Source organism: Camelina sativa, chromosome 1 (assembly GCF_000633955.1).
Source record: "Camelina sativa cultivar DH55 chromosome 1, Cs, whole genome shotgun sequence".
NCBI lineage: Eukaryota > Viridiplantae > Streptophyta > Magnoliopsida > Brassicales > Brassicaceae > Camelina > Camelina sativa.
In genome coordinates, this window is record NC_025685.1 from 590,533 (window position 1) to 611,974 (window position 21,442).

The 21,442-nt window shown below is 33.9% G+C and overlaps 3 protein-coding genes, 1 long non-coding RNA gene and 1 pseudogene across 5 annotated transcripts; 4 read left to right on the plus strand and 1 right to left on the minus strand.

The window, feature by feature from the left end:
* The window catches only part of LOC104778900, a 4,370-nt pseudogene extending 2,058 nt beyond the window's left edge, over positions 1 to 2,312 (minus strand).
* LOC104778986 lies at positions 2,743 to 5,085 on the plus strand. The gene has a single exon (XM_010503412.2). It carries the CDS (start codon positions 3,188 to 3,190, stop codon positions 4,976 to 4,978), a length of 1,791 nt encoding a protein of 596 aa, XP_010501714.1. The 5' UTR covers positions 2,743 to 3,187; the 3' UTR covers positions 4,979 to 5,085.
* Positions 8,048 to 10,022, plus strand: LOC104779061 (TIMELESS-interacting protein-like). Its single transcript, XM_010503487.2, has 4 exons — positions 8,048 to 8,505; positions 8,595 to 8,717; positions 9,153 to 9,255; positions 9,462 to 10,022. Exons 1-4 carry the CDS (start codon positions 8,194 to 8,196, stop codon positions 9,782 to 9,784), a joined length of 861 nt encoding a protein of 286 aa, XP_010501789.1. The 5' UTR covers positions 8,048 to 8,193; the 3' UTR covers positions 9,785 to 10,022.
* LOC104779137 (zinc finger CCCH domain-containing protein 33) lies at positions 10,313 to 12,703 on the plus strand. Of its 2 annotated transcripts, none has more exons than XM_010503584.2 (7): positions 10,313 to 10,647; positions 10,777 to 10,934; positions 11,088 to 11,150; positions 11,278 to 11,397; positions 11,480 to 11,719; positions 11,818 to 12,141; positions 12,230 to 12,703. In XM_010503584.2, the coding sequence occupies exons 1-7, from the start codon at positions 10,593 to 10,595 to the stop codon at positions 12,470 to 12,472; spliced, it is 1,203 nt and encodes a 400-aa protein (XP_010501886.1). In that variant the 5' UTR covers positions 10,313 to 10,592; the 3' UTR covers positions 12,473 to 12,703. The 2 variants fall into 2 exon arrangements, with proteins under 2 accessions (XP_010501886.1, XP_010501847.1); XM_010503545.1 differs by having other exon boundaries at positions 10,314 to 10,647; positions 11,812 to 12,141.
* LOC104779252 lies at positions 13,206 to 21,326 on the plus strand. The gene is made up of 3 exons (XR_766457.2): positions 13,206 to 13,568; positions 13,687 to 13,788; positions 20,906 to 21,326. It is a non-coding gene; the product is annotated as an uncharacterized LOC104779252 (long non-coding RNA).

Here is a 21,442-nt window from a genome sequence, read left to right on the forward strand (position 1 = left end):
CTCTGATTCTATCCGCTTCAAAGATGCTTCATTATTGTCATCTCTTGAATCATCATCATTATCATAGTAAACACTTTGATCATCATCAGTTTTTGAGCTATGATTGTGCTCAAGATGACTATGCTTTTCCTCGTCCTCTTCTTCTTCTTCTTCTTCTTCTTCTTCTTCTTCTTCTTCTTCTTCTTCTTCTTCTTCCTCTTCCTCTTCCTCTTCTTCTTTCTCTTTTTCTTCTTCTTTCTCTTTCTCTTTCTCATCCTCTCTAGGCAAATCGTGATCTCTGTCGCTATCATAGTGTGAAGAAGTGCTTTCGTCAGTTGATTTCTGGCTGCTTAGCCTCTCATCATTGACATCTATATCTTCCCAGCTATATCTTCAAGCTTTGCGCCGCATTCTTATCATCAACAGGCTTTAGTTGTGGACTATCTTGGTCTTTTTCATGTTCAGAGTTAGAATCAGACCCATCATCAGATTCCATTGAGCTATCTTCCTCTTCAAGTTTCTTCTTACTCACACTCTCTTTTTCGTTTTCCAAAGATGATTCTTCGTCTGATGATGTAGTACTCGACTTGTCATCTTCCGTAGCTAGCTCAGTAGCAGGAGATACAAGATTTGAATCATGCCGGCTTAAGGCTATAGACATACTCTTGTCCTTGAAGGATTCCGTAACTGTTGTGGGAATACCATCTTCTGTAGGCATTGAAAGGAAACTAAGGGCCACCATTATATCACTTATCAAAGGACGAGCTGATGCTTCCTCTTGTACGCACATTGAAGCTATTGCCACTGCTTGGTTTAACCCTCTCTCTGAGAATTTCTTCTCCAGAACCGGATCTGCCATATCCGGATATCTCTTAGGATCTCTAAATATAGGTTGTGCCTGCCATATATAACAAGATTTTTTCAGAAACCTTAACAACTATTTATATATATGATTTGAAAAAAAAAAAGAAAAAAAGAGCACATTTCATGGTTTATTATAGATATTTATTTACCCAAGAAACTAAGTTTTGTTCATCATTAGGCCTAGTGGTATCAAGAGCTCTTCGACCGGTGATGAGCTCAAGCAACACAACTCCAAAGCTAAAGACATCTGATTTCATAGTGAGATTTCCTCCTCGCGTGTACTCAGGGGCGGAGTAACCATAAGTTCCCATTACTCGGGAAGATAAAGCCATCATCTTATCACCAGTCCCTGGTCCTAGCTTATGCAGACCAAAATCAGAAAGCTTAGGAGAAAAATCATCGTCTAACAAAATGTTTGAAGCTTTCAAATCTCGGTATATCACGGGTGGATTCGTTTTATCGTGCAAGTAATCAAGCCCTTGCGCTGCGCCATACGCTATCTGCATCCTAGTTGTCCAACTCATCGGTTCACGGTCTGATTTTGGTTAATTAAGCAAAAACAAACATACCAAAAAAACTCAGCTTTTCATGTTCTAAGAAAGTAAAAAAGATGTGTTGAATAAGAGAATATATCAATATAATTAATACCATGAAGATGGTCTTGAAGTGAACCTCCAGAGATATATTCATAGACCAAAAGCCTTTGATCTCCATCGGCGCAGTACCCAATAAGCTTAACAAGATTCGGATGATCAAGTTGGCCTAACGACAAAACCTCAGCTTGAAACTCTTTGTTCCCATGTAATCCATGCTTGTCTAGTTGCTTTACAGCCACCACCTACATTATATTCCCCAAAAATAAAATAGACATATTCTCTCATGATGGATCATTAAAAAAAAGTATATTTTACTTTGGTAATGAATCATGCACGATGAATGGGAAAAAAGAACGTACCTGGCCAGTAGACTTAAGGGTTCCTTTATAAACTCTACCGAATCCACCTTCTCCTAACAAACATTCTTGCCGGAAATTCTTTGTCGCCGTCGCTAATTCCCGGAAAGTGAATGTCTTTAACGTCGTTCCTTCAGATTCCTCTGTTTCCTCTGTCCGTCTCCTCTCTTCAGAAAAAAAAAAAATCAATATTTTATTTCATTTTATTTATTGTATATGAGGGTTCATTCAACATTAAGACATACATACCAGGTGGTCTAGTTTCATTGTCTTGAGTCTCATTCGTAGCTGAAGATTTCTTGCTCTTTAACGAAGAGTGCATGATGAATGATCGGAATCAATAATAACAAAAGGTAACGTATAATAGAAACTAAAACAGAGAAAAGATTAAAGATTTTTTTTTGAATAAAAAAGTTTTTGTTTAGGAATTAGCAATTGGTCGGGTCCTTCATGGAGATTGAAGGACCGACGTAAAAAGAGAAACAAACAGAAAAGAAAAATGAAAGTTAGAAAGAGAGGAAGAAGATGAAGTAGACAAATGCAAACCATCGGTAATCAAATTTTCGTTTTTTTTTTTTTTTTGGTTTTTTCTTTTTTTAAATCAAACTCCAAATCTCCCAAAAGCATGGAGAACCATCCTTCTTTCTTCTTTCGATTTCTGTAAAACCTAATTTTGAAAAAAACTTTAATTAAAATAGTTTTATCCCTACCTCTTGAAGTGGATTAATCTGTCCCACAACAACATACTAATTATGTGATTAGATTAGATTTTGTATTTTTTTTTTTTTAAATCTTAGAATTCGCGTGATAATATATTAAAGCTTTTTATATATTGGGCTTAGGCCGTAAGGACCCAACAAATTAAAGCCCATTATACCTTACCACAAAAAAAGCCCATTATAAATATCTGTCTCTCTTCTTATACATCATTGAGACTATTCCGGCCATCGCTTTCATCTGTTGTCTTCTTCCGTTGATATTATCTGAAAAGATGATGACGATAAGTCTCCGATTCAAAATGTGATCGGCGCCCTCATTATGTGTGATTCGCTTCACTAATCAAATCCAGATCTGGGAGCTTGCTTTTTCCAACTGTGTTTTCCTCTTTGGTGATTTCGACTTGTTTCTTTGTAATTCGTCGATTTCCCCCTCTTTTGATCATCCCCTGCCTGTTTTACTGTAATTTGTTGATTTGGCTCTTTGTTCAGTTCCGAGGAGATCCTTTTATNGGGGGGGGGGGGGGAGATGGATTAATTAAGGTTTTGTGGGTGTGTTTGGTTGCACAACGAACTCAAATCAAAATTTTTGCTTGCTGTTGTTTTGGTTTACAGTGGGTTTGGTGCAATTCTTAAGTTGGTTGGTGTTTCGCACTGATCACAATACATCTGGCAAATGCGTCATATGGCCGATCAAACTTTTATCGCTTTAGGTTCCGATGATATTTTGGGAGCTGACCATGCTTTGGTAGTAGGGAAAGAGTTTCCCGATGTGGAAACTTGCAGAAGAACTTTGAAAGATTTGGCTTTAGCTCTGCGCTTCGATCTTCGTATTGTGAAATCTGACCGAAGCAGACTCATAGCCAAATGTTCAAGGGAAGGTTGTCCGTGGAGAATTCATGTAGCTAAATGCCCTGGCGTTCCCACATTTTCGGTTAGGACACTTAACGGCGAGCACACCTGTGAGGGTTTAGATGATCTGCATCATCATCAAGCCTCGGTTGGTTGGGTTGCAAGATCGTTAGAAGCACGGATTAGAGATAATCCTCAGTACAAACCAAAGGAGATATTACAAGATATTCGTGATGAGCATGGTGTTTCGGTTTCTTATATGCAGGCTTGGCGCGGGAAAGAGCGTGGTATGGCTGCACTTCATGGTACTTTTGAGGAAGGCTATCGTCTTCTTCCTGCTTATTGTGAGCAGATCAAACTAGTTAACCCTGGGAGCTTTGCTTCTGTTTCTTCCTCTGGACCTGAAAACTGTTTCCAGCGCTTGTTTGTTGCGTACCAAGCATGTATATCGGGATTCACTAGTGGCTGTAGGCCGCTTCTTGAGCTCGATAGAGCGTATTTAAAAGGTAAGTATTTGGGTACGATGCTCTGTGCGGCTGCGGTTGATGCTGATGATGGTCTTTTTCCTCTAGCGATTGCCGTTGTTGATATAGAGAGCGATGAGAACTGGATGTGGTTTCTCTCGGAACTGAGGAAACTTCTCGGGATGAATTCAGAGAGCATGCCGAGAGTAACTATACTCTCGGAGAGACATTCAGGGATTGTGGCGGCGGTGAAATCTCACTTTCCTACTGCTTTTCACGGGTTTTGTCTCCATTACGTGAGTGAGAACTTCCGGGATACGTTCAAGAACACTAAGCTGGTTAATATGTTCTGGAGTGCCGTTTACGCTCTCACCGCATCAGAATTCGAATCCAAGATGTCTGAGATGATCGAGGTATCGCAGGACGTTATACAATGGTTTGAGCTCTTTCCACCTGAGCTTTGGGCGGTTGCTTTTTTCCAAGGCCTAGTACGTTATGGTCATTTTGCGTTAGGTATCACGGAGATATTGTACAATTGGGCTATCCAATGTCACGATCTCCCGATCATTCAAACAGTGGAACACATTCGAAATCAGTTGTCGTCTTGGTTCGATGCCAGGCGTGATTTAAGCTTGAGATGGAACTCTATACTAGTTCCATCGGCCGATAAACGGATTGTAGAAGCTATCTCGGACGCAGATTGTTACCAAGTTTTGCGTGCGAACGAAGTCGAATTCGAGATTGCTTCAACGGAGAGAACAAACATCGTGGATATCCGAACACGAGTATGTTCTTGCAACCGTTGGCAGCTTTACGGTTTACCATGTGCTCACGCAGCGGCAGCACTTATCTCGTGCGGACAGAACCCCCGTCAATTCGCAGAGCCATGCTTCACGGTTGGCAGCTATCAGCAGACATACGCCCAGATCATAGGTGAAACTCCAGACATCAACTTGTGGAAAAAGAAGCAACAAGAACCCGGGAAATGCGTACCTTTAATACTACCGCCTAAGACACGGAGACCGCCTGGTAGGCCGAAGAAGAAAGTAGTTCGAGCTGAGAATCTCAAGAGACCGAAAAGGATTGTTCAATGTGGTCGTTGTCATTTGTTGGGACACTCTCAAAACAAATGCACACAACAGCCTATTTGATCCTTTTATACCTCTTAATTTGGATGTAAGAAGTTGTAAATTTGTAATCTTTGTGATATAATATACAGTAGAACCTCTATAAATTAATACTCGGTAAATTAATAACTTCCCATAAATTAATAAAAATCTCTGGTCCCAAGTTGAGACTAGTGTAATTTTGGACATTATTTGATAAAATAATAAATTAATAACTTTTTAAAAAATTCCATGTAAAAATATGATCTCATCAATATCATAAATTAATAATCAAATAACTAATATATATATATATATATATGAATATTTAGTGAAATATGAATATATTGTTGTTTGTTTGTTTGTTCTTGCATTTGCATTTTTGTTGGAGAGCATCTCTAATCTTTCTGACAGCATCAAAAACTTCTGGTGTTGTCTTCTTAAATCGCATCTAAAAATTGTAGAGAGTTCTTGACGCGATAATTGCTTCCTTATGTGTAACTGGTTTCAAAGGTATCGTCATATCTTATTCAACTTCATCATCATCTTGAAAAATAGTAGCAACAATTTCTTCTAAAATCTGAATTTCTGATATGATAAATTAAAATCTCTATAAATTAATAAAATTTTATGATCCCAACCTTGTTAATTTATAGAGGTAGCCTTTTCTAATGATCCTTAAAAACTAGATATTCGTATTTGTTTGTTTTAGTAGAACTGGACTCACTGGGACTAAAATGAAATTATAATAAACCGGGTCGGATAATACCCGCCGGGTTCGACCCATCTAATTGTCCCGCCAACGAAAAAAGTAAAGCCGCCAAGATGTGATTTTTTCGAAATCATCAATATCATAAATTAATAATCAAATAACTAATATATATATATATATATATATATATAAAAATAAGAATATTTAGTGAAATATGAATATATTATTGTTTGTTTGTTTGTTCTTGCATTTGCATTTTTGTTGGAGAGCATCTCTAATCTTTCTGACTGCATCAAAAACTTCTGGTGTTGTCTTCTTAAATCGCATCTAAAAATTGTAGAGAGTTCTTGACGTGATAATTGCTTCCTTATGTGTAACTGGTTTCAAAGGTATTGTCATATCTTATTCAACTTCATCATCATCTTGAAAAATAGTAGCAACAATTTCTTCTAAAATCTAAATTTCTGATATGATAAATTAAAATCTCTATAAATTAATAAAATTTTATGATCCCAACCTTATTAATTTATAGAGGTAGCCTTTTCTAATCCTTAAAAACTAGATATTCGTATTTGTTTGTTTTAGTAGAACTGGACTCACTGGGACTAAAATGAAATTATAATAAACCGGGTCGGATAATACCCGCCGGGTTCGACCCATCTAATTGTCCCGCCAACGAAAAAAGTAAAGCCGCCAAGATGTGATTTTTTCGAAATCATCAATATCATAAATTAATAATCAAATAACTAATATATATATATATATATATATATATAAAAATATTTAGTGAAATATGAATATATTATTGTTTGTTTGTTTGTTCTTGCATTTGCATTTTTGTTGGAGAGCATCTCTAATCTTTCTGACTGCATCAAAAACTTCTGGTGTTGTCTTCTTAAATCGCATCTAAAAATTGTAGAGAGTTCTTGACGCGATAATTGCTTCCTTATGTGTAACTGGTTTCAAAGGTATCGTCATATCTTATTCAACTTCATCATCATCTTGAAAAATAGTAGCAACAATTTCTTCTAAAATCTGAATTTCTGATATGATAAATTAAAATCTCTATAAATTAATAAAATTTTATGATCCCAACCTTATTAATTTATAGAGGTAGCCTTTTCTAATCCTTAAAAACTAGATATTCGTATTTGTTTGTTTTAGTAGAACTGGACTCACTGGGACTAAAATGAAATTATAATAAACCGGGTCGGATAATACCCGCCGGGTTCGACCCATCTAATTGTCCCGCCAACGAAAAAAGTAAAGCCGCCAAGATGTGATTTTTTCGAAATCATCAATATCATAAATTAATAATCAAATAACTAATATATATATATATATATATATATATATAAATAAGAATATTTAGTGAAATATGAATATATTATTGTTTGTTTGTTTGTTCTTGCATTTGCATTTTTGTTGGAGAGCATCTCTAATCTTTCTGACTGCATCAAAAACTTCTGGTGTTGTCTTCTTAAATCGCATCTAAAAATTGTAGAGAGTTCTTGACGTGATAATTGCTTCCTTATGTGTAACTGGTTTCAAAGGTATTGTCATATCTTATTCAACTTCATCATCATCTTGAAAAATAGTAGCAACAATTTCTTCTAAAATCTGAATTTCTGATATGATAAATTAAAATCTCTATAAATTAATAAAATTTTATGATCCCAACCTTGTTAATTTATAGATGTAGCCTTTTCTAATGATCCTTAAAAACTAGATATTCGTATTTGTTTGTTTTAGTAGAACTGGACTCACTGGGACTAAAATGAAATTATAATAAACCGGGTCGGATAATACCCGCCGGGTTCGACCCATCTAATTGTCCCGCCAACGAAAAAAGTAAAGCCGCCAAGATGTGATTTTTTCGAAATCATCAATATCATAAATTAATAATCAAATAACTAATATATATATATATATATATATATATATAAATAAGAATATTTAGTGAAATATGAATATATTATTGTTTGTTTGTTTGTTCTTGCATTTGCATTTTTGTTGGAGAGCATCTCTAATCTTTCTGACTGCATCAAAAACTTCTGGTGTTGTCTTCTTAAATCGCATCTAAAAATTGTAGAGAGTTCTTGACGCGATAATTGCTTCCTTATGTGTAACTGGTTTCAAAGGTATCGTCATATCTTATTCAACTTCATCATCATCTTGAAAAATAGTAGCAACAATTTCTTCTAAAATCTGAATTTCTGATATGATAAATTAAAATCTCTATAAATTAATAAAATTTTATGATCCCAACCTTATTAATTTATAGAGGTAGCCTTTTCTAATCCTTAAAAACTAGATATTCGTATTTGTTTGTTTTAGTAGAACTGGACTCACTGGGACTAAAATGAAATTATAATAAACCGGGTCGGATAATACCCGCCGGGTTCGACCCATCTAATTGTCCCGCCAACGAAAAAAGTAAAGCCGCCAAGATGTGATTTTTTCGAAGGTGGTGAAATGATAAAGACCTAACAGAGAGAGATCGAGAGAGAGAGAGATCGAGAGAGAGAGAGATCATCAAAGGGTGATAATGGAATCAGCTCCGACGGGATGCTTCAAGTGTGGCCGTCCCGGTCACTGGTCTCGCGATTGCCCATCCTCGGCTCCGGTCGCCGGTAATAATTCCGTTTCTTCTTCTTCCGCTCCATCTCAGATCCCTAATAATGACAATCAGAGATCCTCCAAGAAAAGTGGAAACTCCATAGGGCCAGTTCCTAAATTGACGAAGACCAGAGTTCAAAGACCCAAGCTGACTCCTGAGTTACTGCTCTCTGAGGATGGTCTCGGTTATGTTCTTCGCTATTTCCCTAAATCCTTCAAGTATCGTGGCCGAGGCAAAGAGGCAAGTCTCTCTTCTTCTCCTTTTTGAATTTTGATTCAGCTTCGGATTTTGTGGTAATTTGGAATATATGAATACTTTTTGGTTTAAAGGTGAGCGATTTGGGGAATATGATACGGCTGTACAGTGAGTGGCACTCTCATTTGCTACCTTACTATTCCTTTGATCAGTTTGTGCATAAAGTGCAACAAGTCGCTTCTACTAAACGTGTCAAGGTACAAAATCCCCTCTTTCTGATTTTTGTAAGTGTTCCTCCTTCATGCACCTTGAATGGTCCTTATGGTGGTGGGTGATTTTGATATTGATGAATCCGGATTTGAAGGCTGAAGTTATTTTGATGATTGTATCAAATCAGTATACCGAAATCAGAATTACATTGCTCGTCTCTTTATTTGGTGATCAATATGTGTTGCTTGAAAGTTCCAATTATACTAGAATCTGAGACCGTGTAAGGCTGTTATGATTCATAACTTATGATCATTGTGATCATACCTTAGTCTTTACTTACTTAACATTCTTACTTAGGTTCTGCTAGTAACTATATTGAATTTGCATTTTGTACTTGATACATTGATAAATTCACTCAATTGGTATGTATGTTTTGGCTTTTGCATTTATACCTGATACATAATGATGTGTTATCCTTTTAGAATTGTATAAACGAACTGCGAGAAAGGGTTGCCAGCGGAGTTGATCCAAACAAGTTATACGAAAAACAGGAAAAAAATACTGGTCCTTATGATGATGATCAAGGTACGTCAAACAGATCAGCCTTTCTCCCTTGAATCTTCTTTGTTATCTCAATTCTCTCAATCCTTGGAATTTGGTTGGCTGCAAAAGTTTTTGGAAACTTGATATGAAAAGGGAAACGCTTCTATGTGTGGCTTAATTCTACATGAGTTCAATTTCTGTTACTCCATTACATTAATCCTGTAGGTAATTAAACATATCTTTTGTAGGTAACCTAGACATGGATCAGCCAAGTCATGACGAAGAGAACATACCATCGAGGAGTGTTGACGTTGACGCTGATGTTGATGCATTTCAAGACAGTATGTTGAATGAGATATTTGATAATGCATCAAAGCTACCTAGCAATGAACAAAATATGGATAAAAGCAGTGAACTGACAGAAGAGCAAAGAGAACGTATGGAAGCTAATAGATTGAAGGCAATGGAAAAGGCTCAGAACATTTCCGAAGAACAGAGAGTACGTATGGAAGCTAATAGGCTAAAGGCGCTGGAAAGAGCCAAAGCAAGGGTTCAACCAAATCAAGATTAGCTTAGCTGTTTGTTTTACTCACATGCTCAATTTACCGAATCTTTTCGTTTTGGTGTTCCCATTACAGTTAAGAATTGTAACAGAGTCTTAGCATATGTATGTCTGGAACTGTTTTTTTTGTGTGTGTTGCTCCGGTTCGAAATCGGTTTAAGAACTATCGAACCCAAAATTATGGACCGTTGATTCGTTCCACAGCCAAGGCTGATCATTGGCACAATAGCAGATTTGTCTTTTTCAACATTTATAGGTGATTTTGCGTAATTTCATTTTTTTTTAAATAAATAAATAATATTTTAAATGAATGAATTAAAACCACATGGAAAAGGACAAAAGATAAGAAAAAAGTTTCTGACGTGTTCTCTACCGTCCAATTTTGATGGAGAGGATAAAATAAAAATTGGCAGACTCTAGTCCCTTTACATAGCAGGGGTATATTCGTCATCGTGATCACACAAATAAAAAACTTTGAATTAATTAATTTAATTATTTTGTTTGTTTTTTTTGCAGTGAAAATTTCTTGTTTGATTTGTGTGGAGGTGAGAGGAGAACGCTTTTTTGCTTTTCGTCTCTCTCTCTCTCTCTCTTCACTTCCTCTCTCACATCTCTCTGTTTACACGATTCTTCTTCTCTATGTCTTCTTCCTCCTCCTCCTCTTCCATTGTCATTTACCTCTCTCTACACTCCATTTTCTTGTCGGAAGAAGATCGGTTGAGAGTGATGACAGTATAATGTCTGATGCTTATTACCATCACCACCATCATCATCATCATCATCATCATCGGAGACATTCTACTTCTTCTTCACGTCTATGGATTTTAATGCCGGAGTTCCCATGTCCTCTCTCTCACCTTTGATGAATCAAGGTCTGTTCAATTTCGTCTTCTTTTTTTCTCTGTTTTTGATCGGAAAAGTTTTTATTTTTATTTTGATTATTGACAGATTTAATCTCGGATTTTTTTTGTTTTTTTCTTGTTTTTGGGGGTTCTGATCAGACGCAATGTGGCAAATGAATTTGGGTTCAGAAGAAACAATGGAAACTGGTTCGTACCCTGAACGACCTGGAGAGCCTGACTGTTCTTACTACATCAGAACTGGACTTTGTAGATTTGGCTCTACTTGTCGGTTCAATCATCCTCGTGATCGTGAACTGGTACGATATATGTTCTTTCTGTGATTCTCGAGTTTAGAGATCTGTTTCCTCTGATTATTATTATCTCAAAGCTTTTCCCTTTTGGAGTTGTTTTGATCTCTCTTCTCTCTTCTCTCTCTCTCTCTCTCTCTCTCTCTCTCTCTCTCTCTCTAGGTTATAGCCACTGCAAGGATGAGAGGTGAGTACCCTGAAAGGATTGGTCAGCCTGAATGCGAGGTGATCCATTGTTGTTTATAAGAAGTTTGGTTTGTCCATTGTAGATTAGCATTTTTCCCAAGCTTTGGTGTTTGGTGTTTGAATCATCTTCTTACACGAAACCAACTTACATTGTATGTTTGCGCAGTACTATTTGAAGACAGGAACCTGCAAGTTTGGAGTAACATGTAAGTTTCATCATCCTAGGAACAAAGCTGGGATTGCTGGAAGAGTCTCACTCAATATGTTAGGCTATCCTCTACGCTCGGTATATTGGCTTTTTGACTTTTCTCACTTTCATATACTACCTCATTCTCTTACTGATCCTCTGTAACAACATATAAATGCAGAATGAGGTCGATTGTGCTTATTTTCTAAGAACAGGACACTGTAAATTTGGTGGCACTTGTAAATTCAACCACCCTCAGCCTCAACCAACCAACATGATGGTTCCTACCTCTGGCCAACAGTCTTATCCTTGGTCTAGAGCTTCTTTTATTGCCAGCCCTCGATGGCAAGATCCGTCTACCTATCCTTCCTTAATCATGCCTCAAGGAGTTGTGCCCGTTCAAGGATGGAACCCTTACAGCGTAAGTTGTCAAAAGAACAGCACCTTCAGAATAATCCTATTTGTTTTACTTGGTTTTGAATTTTTTTATCAAATGTTTCTCCATTTCGATAGGGTCAGCTCGGCTCAGTTTCGCCTTCAGGTACAGGAAATGATCTTAACTACAACAGAAGCTTACAACAGAGCGAGACCAAAGAGTCAGGTTCTCCGTCTCAAGGCTCATTCTCTGGTTTCAATCCGGGATCATCTGTTCCGTTAGGAGGATTCTATGCATTGCCAAGGGAAAATGTTTTCCCGGAAAGACCCGGACAACCAGAATGCCAATTCTACATGAAGACAGGTGATTGCAAATTTGGCACAGTTTGCAAGTTTCATCATCCTAGAGACAGACAAGCTCCTCCTCCTGATTGTCTCCTTAGTTCCATTGGCCTCCCTTTACGCCCGGTAAGCTCATGATGTTGCTTGGTTTTCACGTCGTCGAAGTAGGACTTACTCGGCATTGTTTTGATGAATCAAATTGTTTTGTGGATAGGGAGAACCATTGTGTGTGTTCTATACTCGCTATGGAATCTGCAAATTTGGTCCAAGCTGTAAATTTGATCACCCAATGCGAGTATTCGCATATGACAACACAGCTTCAGAGACAGATGAGGTTGTGGAAACATCATCAAGTGGGCAATCCAGAAGAATCTCTGTGTCTGAAACAAGACAAGCTGCTGCAACAACAACAAGCTCCGGTAAAGACACCACCACCATTATTGATACACAGCAGTGAAGAAACGAAGGATGAAAGAGCTTTTAAAAAGCTTTGATTTTTCAAAAAGAGGAATCTGTAAAGTCTCATTTTCATTTAATCTCAAACATCTATTAGTAATGTATAGAGGTGATTTATACAACTGATCTTGATCTGATCGCCATTGTTGTAATATTCTTTTGGCGAATCAGGTGAGAGAATAATAATATGAAAGTAATTTCCCTCAAATTTGACTTTCCGTTCTTTAAGGAATCATTGTTGTATTCCCGGTTTAGATCCGGTTTACCTTATTTTTTTTTTGTTTTTTGTTTTATCAGTCTTTTAATTCTCTTCAAAATTCGTCTATCTCATGGAAATTGATGTTTCTGTTACTTACTTTGGGTAGAAGCTGTTATCTTTCTCTCTTATTATTGTGTCTTGTGTAAAAAAAAAACAGTTACATTGTTTGATTAATTCAATAATACATTTTTTCTTAATAAATCCCACAAATATCAAATCAGTAGTGCCGTTGTAATAATAACACAACTCTTGATGGGGTCAGGGCAATGACTTGATGCTTCACCTGCTGCGATGTTTTTCTCTCTAATTCCCATTTGATATAATAAAATAGGGAATAAGCAAAAAAAAGTTAACAACAGTAAACGGTAGAAGGTAAAAAAAGTGACCGTTGCAATTTTTACAAGAACCCAACTAATATATATATAGAAAAGGAAACAACAACGTAACCAAACCTTAAAATTTCCATTTCTTTTCTTTTAAAAAAAACATAATCTCTTTGCTCTCATTCTCTCATCTCATCAACGCATTCTTGTAAGAGCGTTTTACCTAAAAAGTAAAGTGATTTTTACGTCGTCAGCTCTTTGGATTCTCCCAGTTAGCTTTCATGGAATCGATGAGCATGCCAAATTAACAAGTATCAAGTCTCTGCTCTCGAGTCTCGATCTCGTTGCTCTCCGGTCCAGATCGATATTTTACCTAATTCCTTTCAGTTCGTCGATCCCCGAGATTATCTATGCTCTCTCTCCGTCGTAAAGTGATGATCGACAACGGCATCAACGACGATCACTCTACGAGAGTCGGTATCTTCAACGACGACATTGACATCCAGAGATGAGAAGTGCGTCGGTATAAGTGGATTGATTATTATACTTTTTTAAAATATATATTTCTTTGAGTTTTTCCTTTACTATTTGGTAAAAAAAAAGTCACTGCGTGATTTAATTTCGACTTGATAGATATCACGAGAAAACATCTGCAAGACGGTGGACTTTTCAAGTCTGGCAATGGCGGCTTTGCTGTGTGGGCCCTCTTTCGACCTTCCAACGTCTTCAACCAAGGTATTTTTACTTATTCATTTTTTTTTACGTACTATTTGTAACTAATAATTTGAATTCACAAAAAAAAAAAAAAACAGAAAATAATTATTAAATTACCGACACATAAACTAATTTTTAACAGTTTTAATAAACTATAAGTCATTTGAATTCAAAAAAAATAATAATGAAACATTTTGAAAAATAGATTAAGTTGTTAAATTTTTATATGTTGACGACAAATCTAGTTTAGACATTCGGTTCCTAGAATTTTTTTGGTCGGTCAATTGGTGTTATAGGTTCAACATATTTTCACATAATATAAATTTAACACATAAACTAGTTTTTTAAAAGTATTAGACTAAAATCGTTTGAATTTACAAAAACATAAAAATTAATAAATAAAAATAGTTTAAGTTGTTAAATTTTAATACGTTGACGACAAACCGAGCCTATGCATCCGGTCCTTAGGATTTCCTTTGGTCGGTTAGTTGGTGTTGTAGTTGTAGGTTCAACATGTTTTCACGTAATATAAATTTAACACATAAACTAGATTTTTAAAAGTTTTAGACTAAAATCGTTTGAATTCACAAAATAATAGTTTAAGCTGTTAAATTTTAATACGTTGACCACAAACCGAGCCTATGCATCCAGTCCTTAGGATTTTCTTTGGTCGGTAAGTTGGTGTTATAGGTTCAACATGTTTTCATCTAAATATAAATTTAACACATAAACTAGTTTTTCAAAAGTTTTAGACTCAAATCGTTTAAATTCACAAAATTATGAAAATTAATAAATAAAAATAGTTTAAGTTGTTAAATTTTAATATGTTGACGACAAACCGAATCTATGCATCCGGTCCTTAGGATTTCCTTTGGTCGGTCAGTTGGTGTTAAGGTTCAACATGTTTTCATCTAATATAAATTTAACATAAACTAGTTTTTTAAAAGTTTTCGACTAAAATCGTTTGAATTCACAAAAACATAAAAATTAATAAATAAAAATAGTTTAAGTTGTTAAATTTTAATACGTTGACGACAAACCGAGCCAATGCATCCGGTCCTTAGGATTTTCTTTGGTCGGTTAGTTGGTGTTGTAGGTTCAACATGTTTTCACGTAATATAAATTTAACACATAAACTAGTTTTTTAAAAGTTTTAGACTAAAATCGTTTGAATTCACAAAATAATAGTTTAAGTTGTTAAATTTTAATACGTTGACCACAAACCGAGCCTATGCATCCAGTCCTTAGGATTTCCTTTGGTCGGTAAGTTGGTGTTATAGGTTCAACATGTTATCATCTAAATATAAATTTAACACATAAACTAGTTTTTCAAAAGTTTTAGACTCAAATCGTTTAAATTCACAAAATTATGAAAATTAATAAATAAAACTAGTTTAAGTTGTTAAATTTTAATACGTTGACGACAAACCGAACCTATGCATCCGGTCCTTAGGATTTCCTTTGGTCGGTCAGTTGGTGTTATAGGTTCAACATGTTTTCATCTAATATAAATTTAACACATAAACTAGTTTTTTAAAAGTTTTAGACTACAATCGTTTAAATTCACAAAATTATGAAAATTAATAAATAAAAATGGTTTAAGTTGTTAAATTTTAATACATTGACGACAAACCGAGCCTATGCATCCGGTCCTTAGGATTTCCTTTGGTCGGTCAGTTGGTGTTGTAGGTTCAACATGTTTTCACGTAATATAAATTTAACACATAAACTAGTTTTTTTTAAGTTTTAGACTAAAATCGTTTGAATTCACAAAATAATAATTTAATTTGTTAAATTTTATTACGTTGACGACAAACCGAGTCTATGCATACCGTCCTTAGGATTTCCTTTGGTCGGTCAGTTGATGTTATAGAATCAACATGTTTTCATCTAAAATAAATTCAACACATAAACTAGTTTTTTAAAAGTTTTAGACTAAAATCGTTTAAAATCACAAAATATGAAAATTAATAAATAAAAATAGTTTAAGTTGTTAAATTTTAATACGATGACGACAAACCGAGCCAATGCATCCGGTCCTTAGGATTTTCTTTGCTCGGTTAGTTGGTGTTATAGGTTCAACATGTTTTCACGTAATATAAATTTAACACATAAACTAGTTTTTTAAAAGTTTTAGACTAAAATCGTTTGAATTCACAAAATAATAGTTTAAGTTGTTAAATTTTAATACGTTGACCACAAACCGAGCCTATGCATCCAGTCCTTAGGATTTCCTTTGGTCGGTAAGTTGGTGTTATAGGTTCAACATGTTATCATCTAAATATAAATTTAACACATAAACTAGTTTTTCAAAAGTTTTAGACTCAAATCGTTTAAATTCACAAAATTATGAAAATTAATAAATAAAACTAGTTTAAGTTGTTAAATTTTAATACGTTGACGACAAACCGAACCTATGCATCCGGTCCTTAGGATTTCCTTTGGTCGGTCAGTTGGTGTTATAGGTTCAACATGTTTTCATCTAATATAAATTTAACACATAAACTAGTTTTTTAAAAGTTTTAGACTACAATCGTTTAAATTCACAAAATTATGAAAATTAATAAATAAAAATGGTTTAAGTTGTTAAATTTTAATACATTGACGACAAACCGAGCCTATGCATCCGGTCCTTAGGATTTCCTTTGGTCGGTCAGTTGGTGTTGTAGGTTCAACATGTTTTCACGTAATATAAATTTAACACATAAACTAGTTTTTTTTAAGTTTTAGACTAAAATCGTTTGAATTCACAAAATAATAATTTAATTTGTTAAATTTTATTACGTTGACGACAAACCGAGTCTATGCATACCGTCCTTAGGATTTCCTTTGGTCGGTCAGTTGATGTTATAGAATCAACATGTTTTCATCTAAAATAAATTCAACACATAAACTAGTTTTTTAAAAGTTTTAGACTAAAATCGTTTAAAATCACAAAATATGAAAATTAATAAATAAAAATAGTTTAAGTTGTTAAATTTTAATACGATGACGACAAACCGAGCCTATGCATCCGGTCCTTAGGATTTCCTTTGCTCGGTTAGTTGGTGTTATAGGTTCAACATGTTTTCACGTAATATAAATTTAACACATAAACTAGTTTTTTAAAAGTTTTATACTAAAATAGTTTGAATTCACAAAATAATAGTTTAAATTGATAAATTTTAATACGTTGACGACAAACCGAGCCTATGCATCCGGTCCTTAGGATTTCCTTTGGTCGTTCAGTTGGTGTTGTAGGTTTAACATGCTTTCACGTAATATAAATTTAACATATAAACTAGTTTTTTAAAGGTTTTAGACTAAAATCGTTTGAATTCACAAAATAATAGTTTAAGTCGTTAAATTTTAATAGGTTGACCACAAACCGAGCCTATGCATCCGGTCCTTAGGATTTCTTTTGGTCGGTCAGTTGGTGTTATAGGTTCAACATGTTTTCATCTAATATAAATTTAACACATAAACTAGTTTTTCAAAAGTTTTAGATTCAAATCGTTTAAATTCACAAAATTATGAAAATTAAAAAATAAAAATAGTTGACGAAAAACCGAACCTATGCATCCAGTCCTTAGGATTTCCTTGGTCGGTCAGTTGGTGTTATAGGTTCAACATGTTTTCATCTAATATAATTTTAACACATAAACTAGTTTTTTAAAAGTTTTAGACTACAATCGTTTAAATTCACAAAAATATGAAGATTAATAAATAAAAATAGTTTAAGTTGTTAAATTTTAATACGTTGACGACAAACCGAGCCTATGCATCCGGTCCTTAGGATTTCCTTTGGTCGGTCAGTTGGTGTTATAGGTTCAACATGTTTTCATCTAATATAAATTTAACACATAAACTAATTTTTTAAAAGTTTTAGACAACAATTGTTTAAATTCACAAAATTATGAAAATTAATAAATAAAAATAGTTTAAGTTGTTAAATTCTAATACGTTAACGACAAACCGAGCCTATGCATCCGGTCCTTAGGATTTCCTTTGGTCGGTCAGTTGGTGTTGTAGGTTCAACATGTTTTCACGTAATATAAATTTCACACATAAACTAGTTTTTTTAAAGTTTTAGACTAAAATCGTTTGAATTCACAAATTAATAGTTTAAGTTGTTGAATTTTAATATATTGACGACAAACCGAGTCTATGCATACGGTCCTTAGGATTTTCTTTAGTCGGTCAGCTGGTGTTATAGGTTTAATAAGTTTTTATCTAATATAAATTCAACACATAAAATAGTTTTTTAAAAGTTTTAGACTAAAATCGTTTAAATTCACAAAATATGAAAATTAATAAATAAAAATAGTTTAAGTTGTTAAATTTTAATACGATGACGACAAACCGAGCCAATGCATCCGGTCCTTAGGATTTCTTTTGGTCGGTTAGTTGGTGTTATAGGTTCAACATGTTTTCACGTAATATAAATTTAACACATAAACTAGTTTTTTAAAAGTTTTAGACTAAAATCGTTTGAATTCACAAAATAATAGTTTAAGTTGATAAATTTTAATACGTTGACGACAAACCGAGCCTATGCATCTGATCCTTAGGATTTCCTTTGGTCGATCAGTTGGTGATGTAGGTTCAACATGTTTTCACGTAATATTAATTTAACTCATAAACTAGTTTTTTAAAAGTTTTAGACGAAAATCGTTTAAATTCACAAAATAACAGTTTAAGTTGTTAAATTTTAATACGTTGACGACAAACCGAGCCTATGCATCTGGTCCTTAGGATTTCCTTTGGTCGGTCAGTAGGTGTTATATGTTCAACATGTTTTCATCTAATATAATTATAACACATAAACTATTTTTTTAAAAGTTTTAGACTAAAACCGTTTGAACTCACAAAAATATGAAAATTAATAAATAAAAATAGTTTAAGTTGTTAAATTTTAATACGTTAACGACAAACCGAGCCTATGCAGCCGGTTCTTAGGATTTCCTTTGGTCGGTCAGTTAGTGTTATAGGTTCAACATGTTTTCACGTAATATAATTTTAACACATAAACTAGTTTTTTTTTAAGTTTTAGACTAAAATCGTTTAAATTCACAAAAATATGAATATTAATAAATAAAAATAGTTTAAGTTGTTAAATTTTAATACGTTGACGACAAACCGAGCCAATGCAGCCGGTACTTAGTATTTCCTTTGGTCAGTCAATTGGTGTTATAGGTTCAACATGTTTTCACGTAATATAAATTTAACACGTTTTAGACTAAAATCGTTTGAATTCACAAAAACATGAAATTAATAAATAAAAAGAGTTTAAGTTGTTAAATTTTAATACGTTGACGACAAACTGAGCCTATGCATCCGGTCCTTAGGATTTCCTTTGGTCGGTCTGTTGGTGTTATAGGTTCAACATATTTTCACATAATATAAAATTTAGCACATAAACTAGTTTTTTTAAAAAAGTTTTTGACATAAAAATTAATAAATAAATATTGTTTAATTTGTTAAATTTTAATACGTTGACGACAAACCGAGCCTAGGCATCCGGTTCTTCCTTAGGATTACCTTTGGTTGGTTAGTTGGTGTTATAGGTTCAACATGTTTTCACGTAATATAAATTTAACACATAAACTAATTTTTAAAAAGTTTTAGACTAAAATCGTTTGAATTCACAAAGACATGAAAATTAATAAATAAATATAGTTTAAGTTGTTAAATTTTAATACGTTGATGACAAACCGAGCCTAAGCATCCGGTCCTTAGGATTTCTTTTGGTTGGTCAGTTGGTGTTATAGGTTTAACATGTTTTCACGTAATATAAATTTAACACATAAACTAATTTTAAAAAGGTTTATACTAAAATTGTTTGAATTCACAAAAACATGGAAACTAATAAATATTTAGTTTAAACTATTAAATTTTAATACGTTGACGACAAACCAAGTCTAGGCATCCGGTCCTTAGGATTTCTTTTGGTTGGTGTTATAGGTTCAACATGTTTTAACGTAATATAAATTTAACTCATAAACTAATTTTTAAAAAGTTTTTTAAAAAGTTTTACACTAAAATCGTTTGAATTAACAAAAACATGAAAATTAATAAATAAAAATAGTTTAAGCCGTTAAATTTTAATACATTAACGACAAACAAACCGAGCCTAAGTATCCGGTCATTAGGATTTCCTTTGGTTAGTGAGTTGGTGATATAGGTTCAACATGTTTTTACATAATATAAATTTAACACATAAATTAGTTTATGTTATTAGATTCAACATGTTTTTACATAATATAAATTTAACAGATAAACTAATTTTTAAAGAGTTTGAAGTAACAAAAACATGAAAATTAATAAATAAAAATAATTTAAGCTGTTAAAATTTAAATTTTAATCACCAACTTATGTTTCCATGTTTTTATTTTTTTTGCCATGGAACCATTATTTATAGGTTTATAATCTTTGATTGTAACTTAAACTTTTTTTCATTATTAATGAAATATTTACAATTTAGCAAAAAAAAAAAAAATATATATATATATACAATGACGACAAACCGGATGGCTAATACTTTGATATAGTAAGTTTTTTAACAGTTGGACCTACGGTAGGAATACGTTGGGTTTACGATAAAGCCCATATTATATTAGAACAATTACAAAACCCATTAGATAAGTAAACGGCGTCGTTGGCAGTAGTTAGCTCTATTGTTGGGTTGCCCTAAAACATCATCCCATGAGTAGCAGCAGCGTATATAAGTTGCGTTGTCTTTTTGCTTCACCTCTCCAATCTCAGTTTTTGTTTATGGCTTAGGATTTGAGGAGAAAGTAAAAGTTTTTCGTATTTGGCAGTGTTTAATTTTGTGTTAGGTCATCTAACAAAGCAAGATTGGTTTTAACTGTGTACCAATTTTGTGTCGGAAGATGACAACATTAGTTAATTGACCTCCATGGGCGTATTTATCTCCATGGAACTCTTCTCTTCCATAGAGTAGCTCTACGGAGGTCACACTTCCATATTTGTGTTTAGGTTTATCTGTCCGAATCAATCTCTAATCTATTGCCATTGGTTGAGTTCATGATTTTAATATCTTGTTGTAGTATTCTCTTAGAGCAGTGTTCTTTTTTGTTGTTGTTTGTTGAATCTTTTAAGTTACTGTTTTGACATTCCCATATTTTTTTGTTTGCAGTCATCCTTAAAGCAAATAGGTTATAACCTCTTTACCAAATTTGTGTCGGAAGATGACGACATTTATTTTGCCTCTCCATGACAGTTTTTCTTCATTGGGATTATTATTCTCTTCCATGGAGTAGATCTATGGAGGGGCACATTTTTGTGCAATCGATTAATGCGTTTGTGATCATTTTTATTGTGTTTTTTTTTTTTTGGTTTTAATCATTACATTATTTCAGCAGCCTGACGATTTCTTGGATTAAACAAACAACAAAAACAAACCAATGAAGCATTGTCCATTGAAACAGAGCAGTAATAAGAGAAAGGGTTTTAATTTTTAGTAATATGATTCATTGAGGATCTTACTGACTCTGATATAAGTGAGACCTGCTTTGATATCATGGGTTTTGCTGAGTAAGGTGAATAATTGAGTTTGAATGTCATAAAATATTCTCCCCCAATGTCTAGGTTTTCGTTTCAGTTCATTTTCTTCGTATTTAACCCTTTGATTAGCCTCTAAATTGAAAATACCAAACTAGTACTAAAGAAATGA